We start from the raw sequence: 16,749 nt of genomic DNA, 5'->3' as shown, positions 1-16,749 counted from the left end.
TGTTTTTACCAGTGCAGTTACCGCAACAAGTTCCTGAGGACAGGTCCGACCGCCAGGGGGCGGCAGAGGCACCACGCTTGTTTAACCGTCAGGGGGCGGCAGAAACACCCCCGACAAGTCTTGCAGGTGAGTCTGTGAAGAAGAAACACAGAGAGAATGCGATATAAAAAAATTCTATATTTTCACAAAATCAAAAATTACACATTTTACCATCTTTCAAAATTGCAGCTTTACTCTCAATGACTTTTATTCTTGATAATTATCACAGAATTAACTTTTTTTTACCTCACAGGACATAGAAAAAAATAACTATATATGTATTCCATCATTGCAGGCCTAATATGCCACCTTAATAATCTTCATGAGGATAGATATAAGAAAACTGACAGGTCTGGATTGACACTTCTAGTCGCTTTATGTCTTTCATACTAAACGTAGTTGTGCAGTAATGGCAGCATGTCGGAGGCTGCCAGCAGATGGCGGTAAATCGCGTGCACTGGACTTGTGACGCTCATGAAACGGAATACACGAAATCCCATGACGTCACACAGTTTAGCGACCGGCGTGCCGCGCGGAAGAAGGTGCGTGTGTCTCCTCTCACATTAAAGTTTCTCTTTTTGGTGAAATCACTGAATTTGTACCTCTTTTTTAGACAGTAATGAAATGGATGTGACGGAAAAAGAGGCGGGTTGAACTCAAGAAGCCAAATTAGCTTTCAGTAGGATTTTATGATGCCATCGTTAAATTCGCTCGTTAGCACCGGTGTTTTGGATTGATTGGGTTCCATGCTAACTGATGACTGACGTCCTTTAAGTGTCCGATGTTAATGCCAGTAACTGTAGATGTTTTAAGGGGACTCAGATGCAGTTAAGTGGCGTTCGTCAGGACAACTGTGGACGTTCCGTCGGCTCTTTAACATCGTCTGTTACCAGTAGCGACAACTGACGCGAAAGGAAGTCTGTCACCAGTTAATCGGGAAACCAATTAATCCAGAACACCGGAAAAGCAAAAGCGCCAACTTTATAGTTTATCCTTGCTTTGTTTTTATATTCGCTAAGTAAAACGAATTTGTTGACTATCTTTAAGCGGCTAATTCATTTTAGAGGTATAAATATCTGCTCATTTTCACACTGCTGAGAAGAACAATTAGTGATCTGGGGGTCTTGTTTTTTTTCTCGTGGTTGTTACCTCACAGTCAACATGGCCTCAGATGATATTTCTCAGTTGGCTGATGCTCTGTCCAAGACCCACGTCGGGGATGAACTGAGCTATAAAGGCTTGGGACTGAAGCTTGACAACGCAGATTCAGGTCAGACGACGTTACTTGAGGTTATTTCTTATAAAAATTTGCAAACAATTTTAACCATCGGTGAGGCTAACCTGCCCTTTCTGTGTTTAGTGAAGGAACTGGTGTGTGAAATCAAACAGTACCAAGGTTTGAGGGCTTTGCGTCTGGAAGGGAACACGGTGGGAGTTGAGGCAGCTCAAGCTATTGCCAAAGCTCTGGAGACCAAAGACCTGCTGCAGGTACTCATCTACCCTTCTGACATTTAAATCATGAAAATATGTGGTACTGTCGTAACATGAAACGTGTAATAACATAAAACATGTCCCCTCATTCTGTCCTTCAGAGATGCTATTGGAGTGACATGTTTACTGGAAGGTTGCGCTCCGAAATCCCAACAGCCCTGGTGAGCACTGCAGCATAATAACTGCATAATAATATTCTGCATAATAAGTTGATTTATACATATAATGAATAGATTGAACTCTGAAACGGAAATAATTTTTTTGCTGAACAAGCCATTTTTGCTACAGCTGTATTATGGATAAAGTCAGCAAGGTCCAAATTAGTTCAGTTGAGTTTGTTGTGGGGATAAAAAATTTTTTTGTTTGTATGTTCAACTTCTTACATTTTTCTTCAGAGGTTTCTGGGCGGTGCATTAATGAGTGCCGGAACCCGGCTCACAGAGCTGGACCTGAGCGACAACGCCTTCGGCCCGGATGGCGTCAAGGGAATCGAGCAGCTGCTGAAGAGCCCTTCCTGCCACACTCTGAGGGAGCTCCGGCTCAACAACTGCGGCATGGGCATCGGGGGAGGCAAGGTGGGAGCGCTGAAGCCGTTGTGTTGTTTCCAACAATCAAATGAAAAGAACTCACGCACTTGCTTGATCAACTTAGATCTTGGCTGAAGCGCTGATGGAGAGCCACCGACAGTCGTCAGCCCTCGGGACTCCTCTCCGCCTGAGAATATTCGTCGCAGGGAGGAATCGCCTGGAAAATGAAGGAGCTCGCGCCCTGGCGAAGGCCTTTCAGGTAGAAAAACACTCACTTGACAGGACTGATCTTTTGTCATCTACCGTAATTTCCAGACTATATGTCACAACTTTTTTCACACACTTTTGAACCCTGCTGCTTACAAAATGACACGGATAATTTATGTATTTTTACGGGTTAATGGGCTTCATGACACCAGACTCTACATCTGCATGTAGGTACATGCTGTTTTAAGCGCCTCTGCTTCTCCAAAAGTTGCCCTAAAAGTGATATTTCTGCTCTTCCTGACCTCTTCTTGTGTTGCTTTCCCTGGTCCAAAACTCCAGCAGGTGACGGCAGTGAGTGTTGCATTCAGGTGCATCACGTAAAGCCGCCCTGCTGAACTACGTAGCTGAGAAATCTTCCTCCTCAGAATCAAAATCAATTTTCTTTTAAAATTTTGCCGGTGCAGCTTATACCCCGGTGCGCTCAGTAGTCCGGAAAATACGGTAGTTAACTTCTAGTAGCTATAAGTTATTATTTGTCGACTTTTTGCTTGCGTCTTTGTTTGCGAGATGAAACATGTACCCTGAAGACTGTTTTTTCTTTTCTTTTCTTTTCTGGTGCAGCTGATGGGCAGCTTGGAGGAGGTCCACATGCCCCAGAACGGTATCAATTACCCCGGAGTGGTGGCGCTGGCTTCAGCGATGCGACATAACCCCGAGCTTCAAGTTCTCAACTTTAATGACAACACTTTCACCAAAAAGGGAACGCTGGCAATGGCACAGGTGAAGCCTGGCTCCAGTCTGGAATGTTGTAGAAGCACGAAACCACAATCCTGTGTTGAAGTAATCTTCTTCGTCGTTCTTCGTCGTTTAGGCCCTGAGACACCTCCGAAACGTTCAAGTGATCAACTTTGGTGACTGCCTGGTGCGTTCGGAGGGAGCCATCGCTCTCGCTGCTGTTCTGAGAGAAGGTCTCCCGATCCTCAAGGTCAGTCCACCGCGCAATTCTCGTGCGTTTGTGTGCGTGGATTTGGTTCACAGATCTTATTCGCAGTGGGTTTTTTTTTTTTCTTTCTTTCTGGGTCTTTTCCAGGAACTCAATCTGTCGTTTGGTGAGATCACAGAGGCTGCAGCCCTTGTCGTGGCTCAAGCTGTAATGGACAAATCTCATATGGAGAAAGTGGATATGAATGGTACTGTACATGCTGAAAAAAATTAAATATGTTAGGAAGATTTTTAATCAACGAAAAGTAGTTTTTGCAATTTCAGTGGTTAATTAACTCAAACAACCGTCTTTTAACCTGAGGAAAGAATCAATTGATTTCTTCAGGATTGATCTTTTTCCACCTTCAGGGAAAATGTCTTCTGTTCCATCCGTAACATTTCAACATACCCTATTTTGCTTTCTCCAGCTATATGGAATGTTTCAGTGGTCAAAAATGAAGACATAGAAAGGATTTCGCCGTGTTCTCATCCCTGAAATGTGTCACAATAACAGGTAATTGTCTGGGCGAGGAGGGCTGCGAGGCTTTAAGAGAGGCCATGGAGAACAAGGACAAAGGGGACATGCTGGCGTCACTCAGGTGAAACACATGACGGAAATAATCACAGGAGCTGTCCTCAGGCTTTCATTGCTGTTAAACTGCACTAAAACATGAGAGCAGCTGTGAATATGTGTTCATTGGAATTGGTTACAGTGACGATGAGGGAGAGCCTGATGACGAGGACGAGGAAGATGGTGATGATGATGATGTAGAGGAGGAGGAAGAGGAGGAGGAGGAGGAGGAGGATGCCACTGGAGGCTCTGATGATGAGAACGATGAGTACGGTGGAGTAGAGAAGGAGAACGGAATGGCGCGACAACAAGACAGTCCTGTGAAAGCTCAAAGCCCGGTACGTTAACATGACAGTGCCTATAGAAAGTAAAACCTTTCTCTCGCTTGGTTTTCATAACTTGGTTAACCCACAAAGTACAAACAATGTCTTGTGTCTTTGTCTCCTCTCAGCCAGAGGTTGTGTCCTTCCTCAGCTGCCCCTCTACAGAAAAGCTCCTCCAGCTGGGAGACATGAGGACAAACCTGCATGTGAGCTGCTTCTACAAAATATCCCCCTTTTTTTTTTTTGTCTTTGCAATTCTCAGCGTGGCGACTTAACGACGATTAAAACTCTGGCCTGCTCTCACCAGGTCGACTCGTCCGAGCCACACGAGGCTGCTGATGCCTTTTTGAAAGTTGCGTCCTTGTATAGTGAGGATCCAGAGATCAAGACGGCTGTTCTGGAAACTACAGGTGAATTATGTCTGTCTGACTACATGGAGCTGCTTTTTTTTTTTTTTTTTTTTTTACTTGATTCCAGGTTGCTTAAAGGTCTGTCGCTGAACATTGATACTATTTGATTCCACTGGTTTGGGTCACAGATGGAGTGTTGAAGAAGCTCCTGTCTGGTTCTGCTCTGCATTCATACTCGTTCCTCTCCGTGCTGCTGGTCAGGATGGGACTCCTCAAGGTACAGTCGTTCATCGTATGAACAGTTCAGGTGTACTAAAGTTGCTGATGCATTTTTGATATATAGTGCTTCACTTTTTCAACATTTTGCTGTGAAAGGCCTTATCCTGAAATGAATTCCATTTGTTTATAAAACTAAATTCTAGACTCAGTACCCTATCATGACAATGAGAAAGAATGTTAAGTTTTTACAAATGATGAAATCCCTTGTATAAGGAGGGGGGAGGGGATTTCTTCTATTTTGGGAAAAGAGCTGTAACACAACCACGAGCCTCTGATTCTACTTGCCTTGTTTTTTCAGGGAGAGGGAAAAGTGAAGAAGGCTCTGCTGGTCTCAGGTCATCTGTTGTGTTTGGAACATGCCGTCCAGCAGGAGTACTTCCCTCAGCACCACGCCTCACTGCTCCACATCTTCCTGTCCAAGTACGACTATCCCTTATCCACGCAACTCTCTGAACCGCACTCTCCTTTTTTTTTTTTTTATCGTTATGTGTGCATTTAAAAAAACAACAAACTAAACCAGCCTGTTTTGTGGCAATGTTTGTGTCTGCGTCCACTTCCAGGAAGGACGAGGCTCTCAAGTCGTGCAGCGACGCCTCGGAGAGGCTGAGCTCCGCTGTGGAGAAGAGGAGCCTGGAGCGTCACTGATCCCACCATTCAGCCGCAGCCAGGACCAACACAGGGACGCAGACACACACTGTACTCACACCCCCCCTTCCCCGACGTCAGAACCAACAGGGAAGCTTTACTCTCGAACAAAAGGACAAGCAGAACCACTGACTGTTGTATATTTTATGAAGGTGTAGCAAGAGGCTGTTCAGAATGTCTTAATGTTTATTTTTCTACTTTTGCTTTTGACTTATATTTTTATAGAAAATAGATACAAATAACAAAAAAATTTATAAAAAAAATACAGAACGTCTCACAGGTAGCTGTGAAGTTAATGGAGGAGAAAAAAAGGAAATGTAGCAGAATGTTTAACAGGCACCTTTTTAAAACATTTACACCCTGTTTACGACAAATATGTCAATTCAAACTAACAAATTTGGTTTTGTGTGTCAAGAAATGTGTAAATTGTGTTTTCAAATTTGGCAAATATTGAAGAGTTCTGATACACATATCTACAGATTTACTGCAGTTTTCTATCTGCAGCTCACACTGTGATACTTGCTTTAGAAGTTAATTGCCACTTTAAATGACTAAGAAAGGAGATCCTCTTATCGCTTGTAGCTTATATGACCACTTCTTTTTTTTTTTGATAAAGAGACAGGAAGGCCAAGTCATAGGACAGTCTATCCAGTCACAATCATCATGCTGCTGTTCATAAGGCCTTTTTACAACAGACCGCTGTGGACGAGTGCTGCTGCTCCACACACACTCCCACCCATGAACCTGAATATTTAGTGTGTGTTTGTGTGCATGCCTGCATCCATCTGCACAGAGAGCAGCTGGCACATTGCGAGGAAACGGAACAGAACCACTTCCATCAGATACTCCTGCACAACGTTGTGTCGCTTGTGTTCGGTTGCTGTGTTGCTTCATGTTCCTTCATGTCACTCTGAGATTGTGATGCCTTTGGGGCTTTTAAGGGAAATGGGAGCCAAATGGAACATACTATAAGCATTTAAATGATAATCTGAATAACTTTAACTTTAACTAATGTCTGTTTACCTGATGTTAATTTGTAATGAATGCTCTGTCTTAAATATAACCAGTCTAACGAATTAGATCAACCCCGTGTGTTGTGTTTATTCCATAAAACTTTTAAGAGATCGACGGATGTTTGATCTGGCGCTGAACAAGAAGCTGTCATTTTAACTGAGCTTTAGGTGGAACATACCTTTTTAGAAAAGGTAATGCAAGTATGATTCAAAACATTTTTTGAAACATGAATTGCAAACCCTTCCAACATTCGCAAGTCTTCAAAAGCCTCGATGTAAATATTGGAGTTTGGAAAGAAGCTTTTGAGGGTTTTAGTGAGAATAACTGATGGCCAAGTTATGTTCTACCTGGTTGTGTATGGGTTGACTCCACGCACTAATTTCTACAGTCCAATCATAATTTGAGGCTATTTGTTGAAATTTAATTCCTTGTGAATGTGAATATAAGTGTCTCTCTCTGAGTTTGCCCTGCAATTCTGAATTGGTTTGAAGAGATGGCTTGAAGAAACATCCCCCTTTTGCAGTGGGGAGTTACAAATATTAGTGTTTTCCCCACGTTGATTTAGGAGACAGCATAAAATGAGTCATGGAAACTCAAGTTTTCGCTTGTTATCCTCAGATACTCGCCTAATAATGATCGAAGGTGACCAAACCAGGTCGGGATTGTTACAAATATGCAAATATGCTGTGCTAAAAGCTTGCTTTTGTGTGCGAGAGTTGCGAATAAAACAATAGCTCCTCATCCTTGCGGCATGGCAGTGAGGTGAAAACAAGTTTGCACACTGGGTTGAACTATTTCTTTAACGGGCTCTGGAGTCCGGAGGTGGGAGGTGGAGGTGCGTGCGCGTCCACTGGGGAGAAGTCGTGGATGAAGGGGATAAACGGAGTTTGTTTTGGATGGGGGGGACACAACCCGGGGGGAAGAGCGTCAGTGAGTCCGTGAGAGAGACTCAGCGGCCAGTGGTTACGAGCAGCTGGACAGAACCAGAACCACGGCGATACCAAGGTGCGTATGTGCGTAAAACGGACTCGGCCATGGGAAAACAAATGACAAAGTACTTTTTCACTCAAATATATATGAAAGAAAATGATTGATTATATATTTTGCTAGTAATGCTTGCGTGTTTAGAATGAAGAAAAACTAAGTTTATGATCATGGAGCCTAATTGTCAGCGCTTGGGCAGCGTCAACTCCTTCTTTACGCACAAGTTGGGGGCAGAATAATAATGATGATTTCTGTATATTAACCTGATATTCTGACTGCTTTTGGCCCTGAAGACGCATTCCCTACGCAGTGAACGCACTTTGGCACAACACCGACAGGGAAAGACAGTGTGCGTCTTTGTGCGCGGCCGGAGCGGAGCGGAGGCTCCTCTGCGGTTTGGACTGTTGATCCCCAGAGGGACGCGGCCAAACAGTCCGGACGGAGGAAATTCCTCCGTCTCTAGTTTCTCGGCCCCTTTTCTGTACATGGGGTCGTTGGAACAAAACCCGGTATGCTGAATATCTACGCTTTTCATACCGTATTAAGGTTGAACAATGTCAAGTTCATTCAGAGAAGAATTGCAAACTTTCTGAAATGACAAAATCTCACAAAAAGCCGAATGCCCGTGACTTCAGATGCGTGTTGCACAATCGTGGGGTCCCTAATATTTGATATGATTCTTTTGGACTTGTAATTATGCGTGTCTGATAATAATATAAATACATAATTTAGTTTTCAAAGGTAAATGTATGGATTGGAACTGCTGATGCTTGCTCTGCTGAAACATCATTCAAACACATGGGTGTATGAGCAAAGCACTGGCCACATAAAACTAGAACAAGTTTTCTTACATGTACCCATTTGTTTTAGTTAAACACATTTAAGCAGAGCAATTAAGTTTATTTCTATGGAACCAATAAGACACAAGGCAGTTCACAATATCTTACAAGGAAATTGAAGACATGCATTCAAACAAAGCAATTATAAAAGGTATACAAAATTAGGATAACTAATGCTTTATTAAGATAAAGATTTCAAATGAGTAAATGTTGTTGTTTATTGGAAAGCCTGAGCAAATAATAGTGTTTTAAGGCCTGGTTGATGCACGTAGGAACTAAAAGCTGATTCACCTTGTTTCTTCTAACTTTTGGAACAGTAAAATGCTTCCTGAAGACCTCAACGTTCTGGGTGTTTCATATTGTTCAATCTGAGATGTATTTAGGCTTACGTCTTTTGTGTACATTTCCTTAAATAATAGAATAGAGGCTAAAGTAGGACAGTCATTTTCAGGAAATCCAGTGAAAAAATCTGTCCAATCCAGAGACTATATGTTGAACTGGTTATCTAATGTGTAATTTCTGGCCAATGTAATGTTCTTAAACATATTTCATCATCTGTAAATGACAGAACATTTTATACTGACTCTGAGGTATTGACATGTCCTAATACAGTATAACATTAAGATTTAATGAATGCCTATCAAAGGGTCCAGTATCGTGACAGGATTTGATGAGGCAGTTTTGACAGAAAGGCTTAGGTACGGCACCACTGCACGTGTCAACATTTTGAGACTCCAAAATTCAGAGTGTGGAGCTGTGAAGCTTTTCATGTCCATTCCTGTGGATCAAGACTGCTGATCCAACATGGGAATGTGGTTTTAAGGCATTCCAGTGAAGACTAGGGCAGATCAATCTGACCAAATGGCACTAATCCCCCAAAAGTACAGGATGATGGAGATTTTTTTTTGGTGTTTTTTCGTAATAAGCTTGGGAATGGAGGAAAAATAGGATAAATCAAATAAACACAGCTTTTTAATAGAGTCAAATGTGAGTTCAGGTCCAACAAATAACCTGTACATGCATGCTTTTTGAAGTAGACACTGCCGGGGCCGAAACGTTTCAAAAGGCATATTAATGCACGTGTTTCCCAACCTCCATATTAACATCCTGCAGTGGTGTCAAACTCTGATTCTTCACTGATCAATGTCATGATCCAATATATAAAACCAGTTCTCAAAAATTGGGTTGATTATTTTAAAATATAGTTGATAAACTAGGATATAATTACTTGTATATTTCATTAACTTGTATTTCATTCATTATTTAACTGTAACAAATCAACCGATAAGACTTAAAGAATTAAAATTTGGATTCAAGTGCAACTGTTACAGCGCTTGAATTGTTCTGAGTTATGTTTAAAAGCACTGATGTTAAAATGGCTCATTTACATTTTAACTCCATTTAATCCTATTCCCTATTGCAGGCATTTGATCCAGTTTGATTATGCATGTACAGAGGTTTTTCAGGCTGGCAATCGAAGGAGACGGAAACAACACTATGCCAACTAAATGCAGACAATATATATGTAGATATAGATAATATTATTTCCGATTGTGGGCATACTTAATTTATAACTTTTTAAGTGAGTAGATTAGATTGTGTAAATTGTATTTAAATATGATGGAGGGGAGTAGCCAAAACTTGTACGTTTATTGAAAAGCTAACAAACAACAATGAGTACCTGTGAAAGGATAAGTCACAATTCGAGGATATCAAAATACATAGCAGCAGCAGCAGCAGCATCTGGATGTTGGTGTTTGGCCCAAAAGCGTATGTGAATGACGTAAATGGTCTTTTTCTCCTCTCAGATGTGCTCCCGGCTCAGTACACACACCTTCTGGGTCTTGGTGCTTCTTTGCATCCCAGCAGCGTTCACAGCGAAATGCCCACAGCAGTGCGTCTGTGACCAGATCCAGCTCACGGTGACCTGCGTCAACAAGAACCTGACCCAAGTGCCTCCAACTCTGGACGAGGTGTCTCAGTCACACCCCAGCCTTCGTTGAGTATCCTCAAGATGCACCCTCACAATGTGTCATCTTCTGAGTTTTTTGGGGTTTTTTTGTAGATCACGGTGAAACTGGATCTTCGTGGTAACGATATCCAGGCGCTTCCCACGGGGGCCTTCAAACACACCCCCTACCTGACTCACCTGTCACTGCAGCGCTGTAATGTCCGCAGAGTGAAGGAGGGGGCGTTCCGTGGCCTCGGCCGCCTGGTCTTCCTCAACCTGGCCAACAACAATATCGACATCCTTTACCAGGTGATCAGGAACAAAAAGTGACCATTTATCTCTGCGCACCTCTCATTTTATCATAGACCCTTTCCCTGGGGGCAACTGACAGAGGTGATTTCACTGGTAACAACCAGTTTATACACAACAGTATACACTCCCATATCAACGAGTCTCAAGTGACAGTATAGAAGTTGGTCCAACTTAAAAGCGCAGAAGAGTAAAACAGTTTGTTCTGCTTCTGTGTTCAGGAGTCATTCGACGGTCTGTCCTCGCTGAAGCAGCTCATGATTGACCGTAACCGCGTGGAAGAGATCCAGCCCGGTGCTTTCTCACAGCTGGGCTTCCTCAACCTGCTCTCTCTCACACACAACCAGCTGGTCTACATCCCCAACCTGGCGTTCCAGGTACGCAAAACGACCACGACGAGACAGTTAGAACTGTCTCCTGCTTTGAAGCTTCCAAACGATTCCAGGAAATCTCTGGTTCCTTTCAGGGCCTGCAAAATATCAAGTGGCTCCGTCTCAGTCACAACTCCCTCAACTACTTGGACATCGAAGCCTTCGCGGGTCTGTTCACGCTCACCCGGCTCAGCGTTGACCACAATGAGCTGCAGTTCTTCCCCACGGAGACCATGACCAGGTAAAGGCCCTGGGTGATATCTAACCCGATATCTCTGAAACTCCGTACATGGAGGTTAAAAGTGGGTGAGAAAATCACAATTTTAACAACTTTATTCTCAACATTATGGCATTACATTTCAAGGTAATTATTTAAATTTTGACCATTATCTCAAAATTATTATTATTTTTTTAAACTGTCTCTAAAATCAAAACAAATGACGAAAACAAAATCTCCACACAGTTACCATAATGATAATATACTGGGACAAAAGAAAAAAAAAGAGCATGTTGATGTCCGCAACATGAAAATGTGTCAATCTTTGTTTATTTTTTTTCCCCCTTACTCCATGTTTTATCAACATTTTTTGACACAAGTTGTTTTCTTCCACACTTCTCCCCCTTTTAAAAAAAAAAAAAAGGCTTCCAGAGGTGACACGTCTCGACATGGGCTACAATCCCATGACGTACTTGGGCGAGGAGGTGGTGTCTATGGCAAAGCTCACCCACCTCTTCCTGGACCACATGTCCCTGCAGGACCTGGCCAACACGGCCGTATCAAAATGCCCAAGTCTCCTCCATCTGGACATCAGCCACAACCAGCTGCGCGTCATCCAGCCTTTCTCTGAAGGCTCCCCCAACATGGCACGCCTGAACCTGGCGGGAAACCCCATTTACTGCAACTGTTACCTGCGTCCGCTCAGGTAATAAAGACTTTGGATTCATTGGTGACGACGCGGTCAAGTAATCCTCACTCACTGTGATTTGTGTCTCCCTCTCCAGAGAGTGGGCTATCCGCAGAAAGGTGAAGCTGATGGGAACATGCGGAGGACCAGCCCATCTCTCAGGGGAGAACCTGGAAGCCGTCCACCCGCCGGAGCTGCGCTGCCAGAGCCAGGAGGCCATGCTGAAGGCCGAGTTTGAGGAGGCAACCAGGGTCACGCCGCGGCCGACCGCGGAGCCGGGGAACAAAGTCAAGTGTCCAGCTAATTGCGTCTGTGAGGTGAGTGGGTTTAGTGGCCTGGCTCGATGAGACGTCTGCAACCTTCATGACCAAACGCGCAGCAGTTCTTGTCACTTTCCACCAAATAGAACATAATTAGAGCCACAAAACATATTTAACTTCTAAAATAACTGTATCTCCTATTGCATTTATGAAGATTCAATGACATTTTAGGATGGTTAAATTTTCAGCTGTTTTAGCACCTGCTTCAGCAGTTCTGCCCTTCTTATTCTCCAATTTTGACATTTTAGCAATCTCAACTACTATGACTCTTTATTAAGCAGTTTTGCATGTTCTTTTATGTATGATTGAAGATCTGAAAAAAATAATTCAACAGTTTTACCTTTTTTAACTATGCACAATACTTCTCTCCATGTTTCAGCGTCAAAACAGGGCTGAGATTGCCTTTTTAGAGGAGGGAGTTTTGGTTGCATGAGGTATCACAAGTTGTCCACTGTGCTTCCATTATTCCACTTTCTGCAGGCAGAGACGCATCATTCGTCATGTGAGAACCGTGGCCACACCAAGGTGCCGCGAGGTTTCTCCCCCAACACACGTCTGCTGGACCTGCGAGGAAACCACTTTCACTACATCCCCAGCAACAGCTTCCCCGGAGTCGCACAGGTGGTGTCCCTGCACCTCCAGCGCTGCAAGATTGTGGAGGTGGAGGGAGGAGCGTTCAGTGGGATGAAGGGCCTCATCTATCTGTACCTGTCCGAAAACGACCTCTCCTCCCTCAGCCCCGATGCTTTTAAAGGTGAGAGGAAGTTTTCGAGGGAAGGTAGTTTTACCAACAACCAACTCTCTTTCTAACTTTTGATCTAAATCCACAGGTCTGCCTCAGTTGACTTACCTTCACCTGGAGAAGAATCGCTTTGCCGGCTTCCCCAAAGGAGCCTTCAAGCTGGTGCCCAGTCTGCTGGCTCTCCACTTAGAGAACAATGCCCTCACCAAGCTGGAGCCAGGCATCATGACAGGAGCGGAGGGTCTCAGAGCACTCTACCTCACCGGGAACGCCATTGAACACGTGTCGCCCAGAGCTCTGGAGGAAGCCAACGACCTCGATACGCTCCACCTCGGTGGGAACAAGCTGAAGGACGTGCCCACGGAAGCGTTCGGCAAGACTGTGAATCTCAGAGACCTCAGGCTGTCTGGAAACGCGATCCGTTGGGTGGGACCGAACGCTTTTAAACCTCTGGAGAGGACACTGAAAGAGTTGTATCTGGATAACATGGGTCTGGAGAAGGTCAGCATGCAATGTAAACTCATGATGGTTCTACTTCCCTTTTAAGTTTGCATGTTCTCCCTCTGCATGTGTTTTTTTTTTCCCTCCATGATCTCTGATTTCCTCTCACAATACACACTTTGAGTATAAACCATTTGATTCAGGTGTCTATAACAGAGAGGGCATTATCTTTAAACACTCTACATCAATAACATGGATATTTTTCTTTAAAAAACAACAACAACAAAACTGTATTCTTTCACTTTCTAGATGTCACAGAACTCCCTGACAGGCCTGGGTCCAGGTTTGAGGAGTCTTTTTCTGGAGGGCAACCAGCTGGAGGAGGTCCCTGACTTCCACCCCCTCACCTCTCTGGAAGTAATCAACCTGGCTGACAACCCTCTGATGTGTGACTGCCCTCTACTGCCACTGCGCATGTAAGACTCCCGCTGTACAATGGTTCTGAAATAGAGGCCTATCTGGGACGAATGTCTGATATTATTAGGGACCTCGTTAGGTTTTGTTTTTTTCCAATGTATGGGGTGTGGCCCAAAACTGAGCTCTCTGTTTTGGTCAAAATACTTCAATAAACGCAACTTTTATTTGTAAAAATTAATGTGGGATCACACATAAAACCAGTGAGGTCAAAGCTCGGAGAGCAGTTATGCAGCAGCGAAATATAACACGTCAGCGCCAAAGTCATAACTTGAGGGTGAATTTGTTCACAATGCTTAATGGAGGCTGCAGAAAGTTGTGTGCTCTGATGAGTGAAAGAAGTTTTTGCAAACAGTTTTGTAACATTTCAGATCCATTTCGGATACAACAGAGTTCAAAAGGTTGAAATTTCACTCATGTAAATATATAGATATATTTAAGTTTTTTTTTAAATAATGGACTTGGAGGTTTTTTTTTTCATTAAAACATGAAACATTGATTTTATTTATGTTTAATATGCTATCATTTTACAAGCCTGGCCTATAAAAGATCAATATGTGGCTCCTGGACTAACGTTAGGTCATCCTGCTTAAAGCACAAATACCTTCCTAATATCAACTGCCAGCTACTGCTGTTATTACCCCTTAATATCACACTAATACTCTTTGATAAACTAATTAAGGCTCCAACCTTTTGTCTTTTTCATGTTGCCATGATGGCATGAATGAAGTATGTTTCATCTATTACAGATGCAAGAATTTGAAAAGGATTAAGTTGCCGAGAATCAGATGAATGAGTTCATCAAATCCTTCAAAGAGATAAATGTTCTTCCATCTAGTTTTGATGATATTTCTTGAAATGCAAACTGCTGCCTAGCGTTTTTTTCTTTGAGGACTAGTTTTGCTATAACAGCTTAATGCAGTGCAAAAGAGACATTGCTAAACGTGTGATCAAATCAAACCAATCACTTACTATCTGGACATACTGAAGTAATCTTATCTCTCCTCTTCATCTAGGTGGATCGAGAAAGTGAACCTGAAAGTACGAGCAACCTGTGCCAATCCCCCTGAACTGAGAGGTCGAAAGGTCAAAGACGTTCACATTTTCAAGGCCTGTCCGGGCGGAGAGAGTCTCCCAGCCGCCCCGACCGTCACCCAAAAGCCCGCCAGACCACCCAAGGCGACCAAACCCAAACCGATGCACCTCAATGGCCTTCAGCACGTCAAAATGATGAAAGGCAAATCCAAAATGCGCAAGAGTCCAAGCGCCAAACAGGGAGCAGTGAAGAAAACCAGCAAAAGCACAAAGAAACGCAGCATGGCCTGAAGCTACCGACACTGGGCTCCACGTCTGAAGTGACAACAGATAAAAGATTTAAGGGTAAAAATCAACTTGGGACTGTAGTTTTGCTTTGTTTTACACCAAGTCAGTCTTCATTGACATGCACTGACATGCCCTTTATTTCATCCCGCTATTGAATATGCTATGCTATTCAATACTGTAGGAAACCTTTTCACACTCCCAGCATGAACAACTGTTGAAGTCGTACTCTCTTAAAATGTAAATTAAGTAAAGATCATAAAGACGAACGCAGCACTGCTGTTATTGAATCAGAACTGATGAAACCACTACCCCCCAATGTCATGACCCAATTGTACAGGAAACACCGACGTCATTAACTCTGGGAAATGGTATTTTCATTTTATTACACATTTGCAATGGAGACAAAAGAAAATGGAAATGACAGCAGGTGAAAAATAAAAACATGACAACAAATATTTGGCTGATGTTTTCACAACTCAAGCACACTTTCAAAATCACATGAACGGACATGACAACAAGCACAATGAGTCCTGTTACACTCTAAATGACAAACGGCAATCATTTTTCAAACAATCTTAACTGGTGTTCACAAACATGATGCAAACTCCATGTTAACAGGTAATAAAGATTTTTAAAGGGCGATTTAATACTGAGTTCATTGACATTTAGGATAATCTCTATTAAAAAAAAAAAAGAGGCTTTACTTTTTGTGACAATCTGCCTTTTCCACATGAAATAGAACTTCTGCATGAGGATCACAGAGTAATATGATCCTTAATCCCACTGATGTCCCTCCCATTGGATTAAATGTTAGGGAATAGATTCTGAATCTAGTTGTTAGGAGGGCAAACAGTTAATATGCTAGTCACGTACATGGTGCAAGTCAAAGATCTTCACCGCGGCAACCCTCATAAAAAAGGAGCAGTCAAGTACACGTGTTTTATTCCACCAATGCCGGCATTTCTTAAGCGACAGAACGAACTCCGCCGTGAGATTTGTCTCGTAGTTGATGCATAATGAAACTTCCCTGAATGTCAGGATGAACAGAACAGCTCCTTCAGCTTATTTCCATTTCCTGATAATGACGTTGGAAAACGGGACCAATTTAGTGACGTCTTGACTGGAGACGGGTGAAACCTGATCAAACGATCCTCTGTGGCGACTCCACAATGGAGACGCTCTCACGTCTCACGATGGAGACCTGAGGATTCCCAGCTGCACTTGCCTCTGCAGCGGCTGCTTTATACCTGGCCGTCTCTTTGCCTCGGTCCTGAGAACAGAAACCTGCAGAGGAAGGCTTGAACTGACGAACACGACAGCAGACTTTGGCACTGTCGTGAACAGTGTTACGTTTATATACTCTGTGCCTGAAATCTTTGAAACATTGTCGGGTGGTTCATCATACATATTTTGAATGGTCTCACCACCTTTGAATAAATAAATTATGCTTTAAATTAGCTGTTTAGAGAGAACGTGTTTCCCCAACAGGAGTCTGGGACACGGCCAAAGTGTCTGCAGTCAAATTTGATATATTAAGACTCACAAGCATAAACCATCAGTGCTTAAACATAACAGAGGTTCTATGAACCTAGGTATATATATTTTTTAAATAAAGATTCCAAATGGACCCAGCCAGCTTTTGCCTTTGTCAGGAGTCAGTACA

The 16,749-nt window shown here is 43.1% G+C and overlaps 2 protein-coding genes across 2 annotated transcripts; both read left to right on the top strand.

Annotated features, from left to right (window-relative positions):
- Positions 1-497: 497 nt before the first annotated feature.
- rangap1b (Ran GTPase activating protein 1b) lies at positions 498-6,492 on the top strand. The gene is made up of 16 exons (XM_080517844.1): positions 498-581; positions 1,196-1,309; positions 1,400-1,527; positions 1,632-1,691; positions 1,926-2,105; positions 2,182-2,316; positions 2,886-3,044; positions 3,136-3,249; positions 3,355-3,454; positions 3,760-3,844; positions 3,959-4,154; positions 4,268-4,345; positions 4,447-4,549; positions 4,678-4,766; positions 5,067-5,188; positions 5,329-6,492. Exons 2-16 carry the CDS (start codon positions 1,201-1,203, stop codon positions 5,411-5,413), a joined length of 1,743 nt encoding a protein of 580 aa, XP_080373970.1. The 5' UTR covers positions 498-581; positions 1,196-1,200; the 3' UTR covers positions 5,414-6,492.
- Positions 6,493-7,302: 810 nt separating this feature from the next.
- chadlb (chondroadherin-like b) lies at positions 7,303-16,745 on the top strand. The gene is made up of 11 exons (XM_080517383.1): positions 7,303-7,432; positions 10,059-10,223; positions 10,316-10,510; positions 10,732-10,887; positions 10,977-11,122; positions 11,523-11,804; positions 11,884-12,103; positions 12,587-12,860; positions 12,937-13,349; positions 13,599-13,765; positions 14,780-16,745. The coding sequence occupies exons 2-11, from the start codon at positions 10,059-10,061 to the stop codon at positions 15,087-15,089; spliced, it is 2,328 nt and encodes a 775-aa protein (XP_080373509.1). The 5' UTR covers positions 7,303-7,432; the 3' UTR covers positions 15,090-16,745.
- Positions 16,746-16,749: the final 4 nt, after the last annotated feature.

This window comes from Blennius ocellaris, assembly GCF_963422515.1.
Source record: "Blennius ocellaris genome assembly, chromosome: 21".
Classification (NCBI taxonomy): domain Eukaryota; kingdom Metazoa; phylum Chordata; class Actinopteri; order Blenniiformes; family Blenniidae; genus Blennius; species Blennius ocellaris.
Note: the sequence above shows the minus strand (reverse complement) of the source record. Positions and strands in the feature narration are given on the sequence as shown.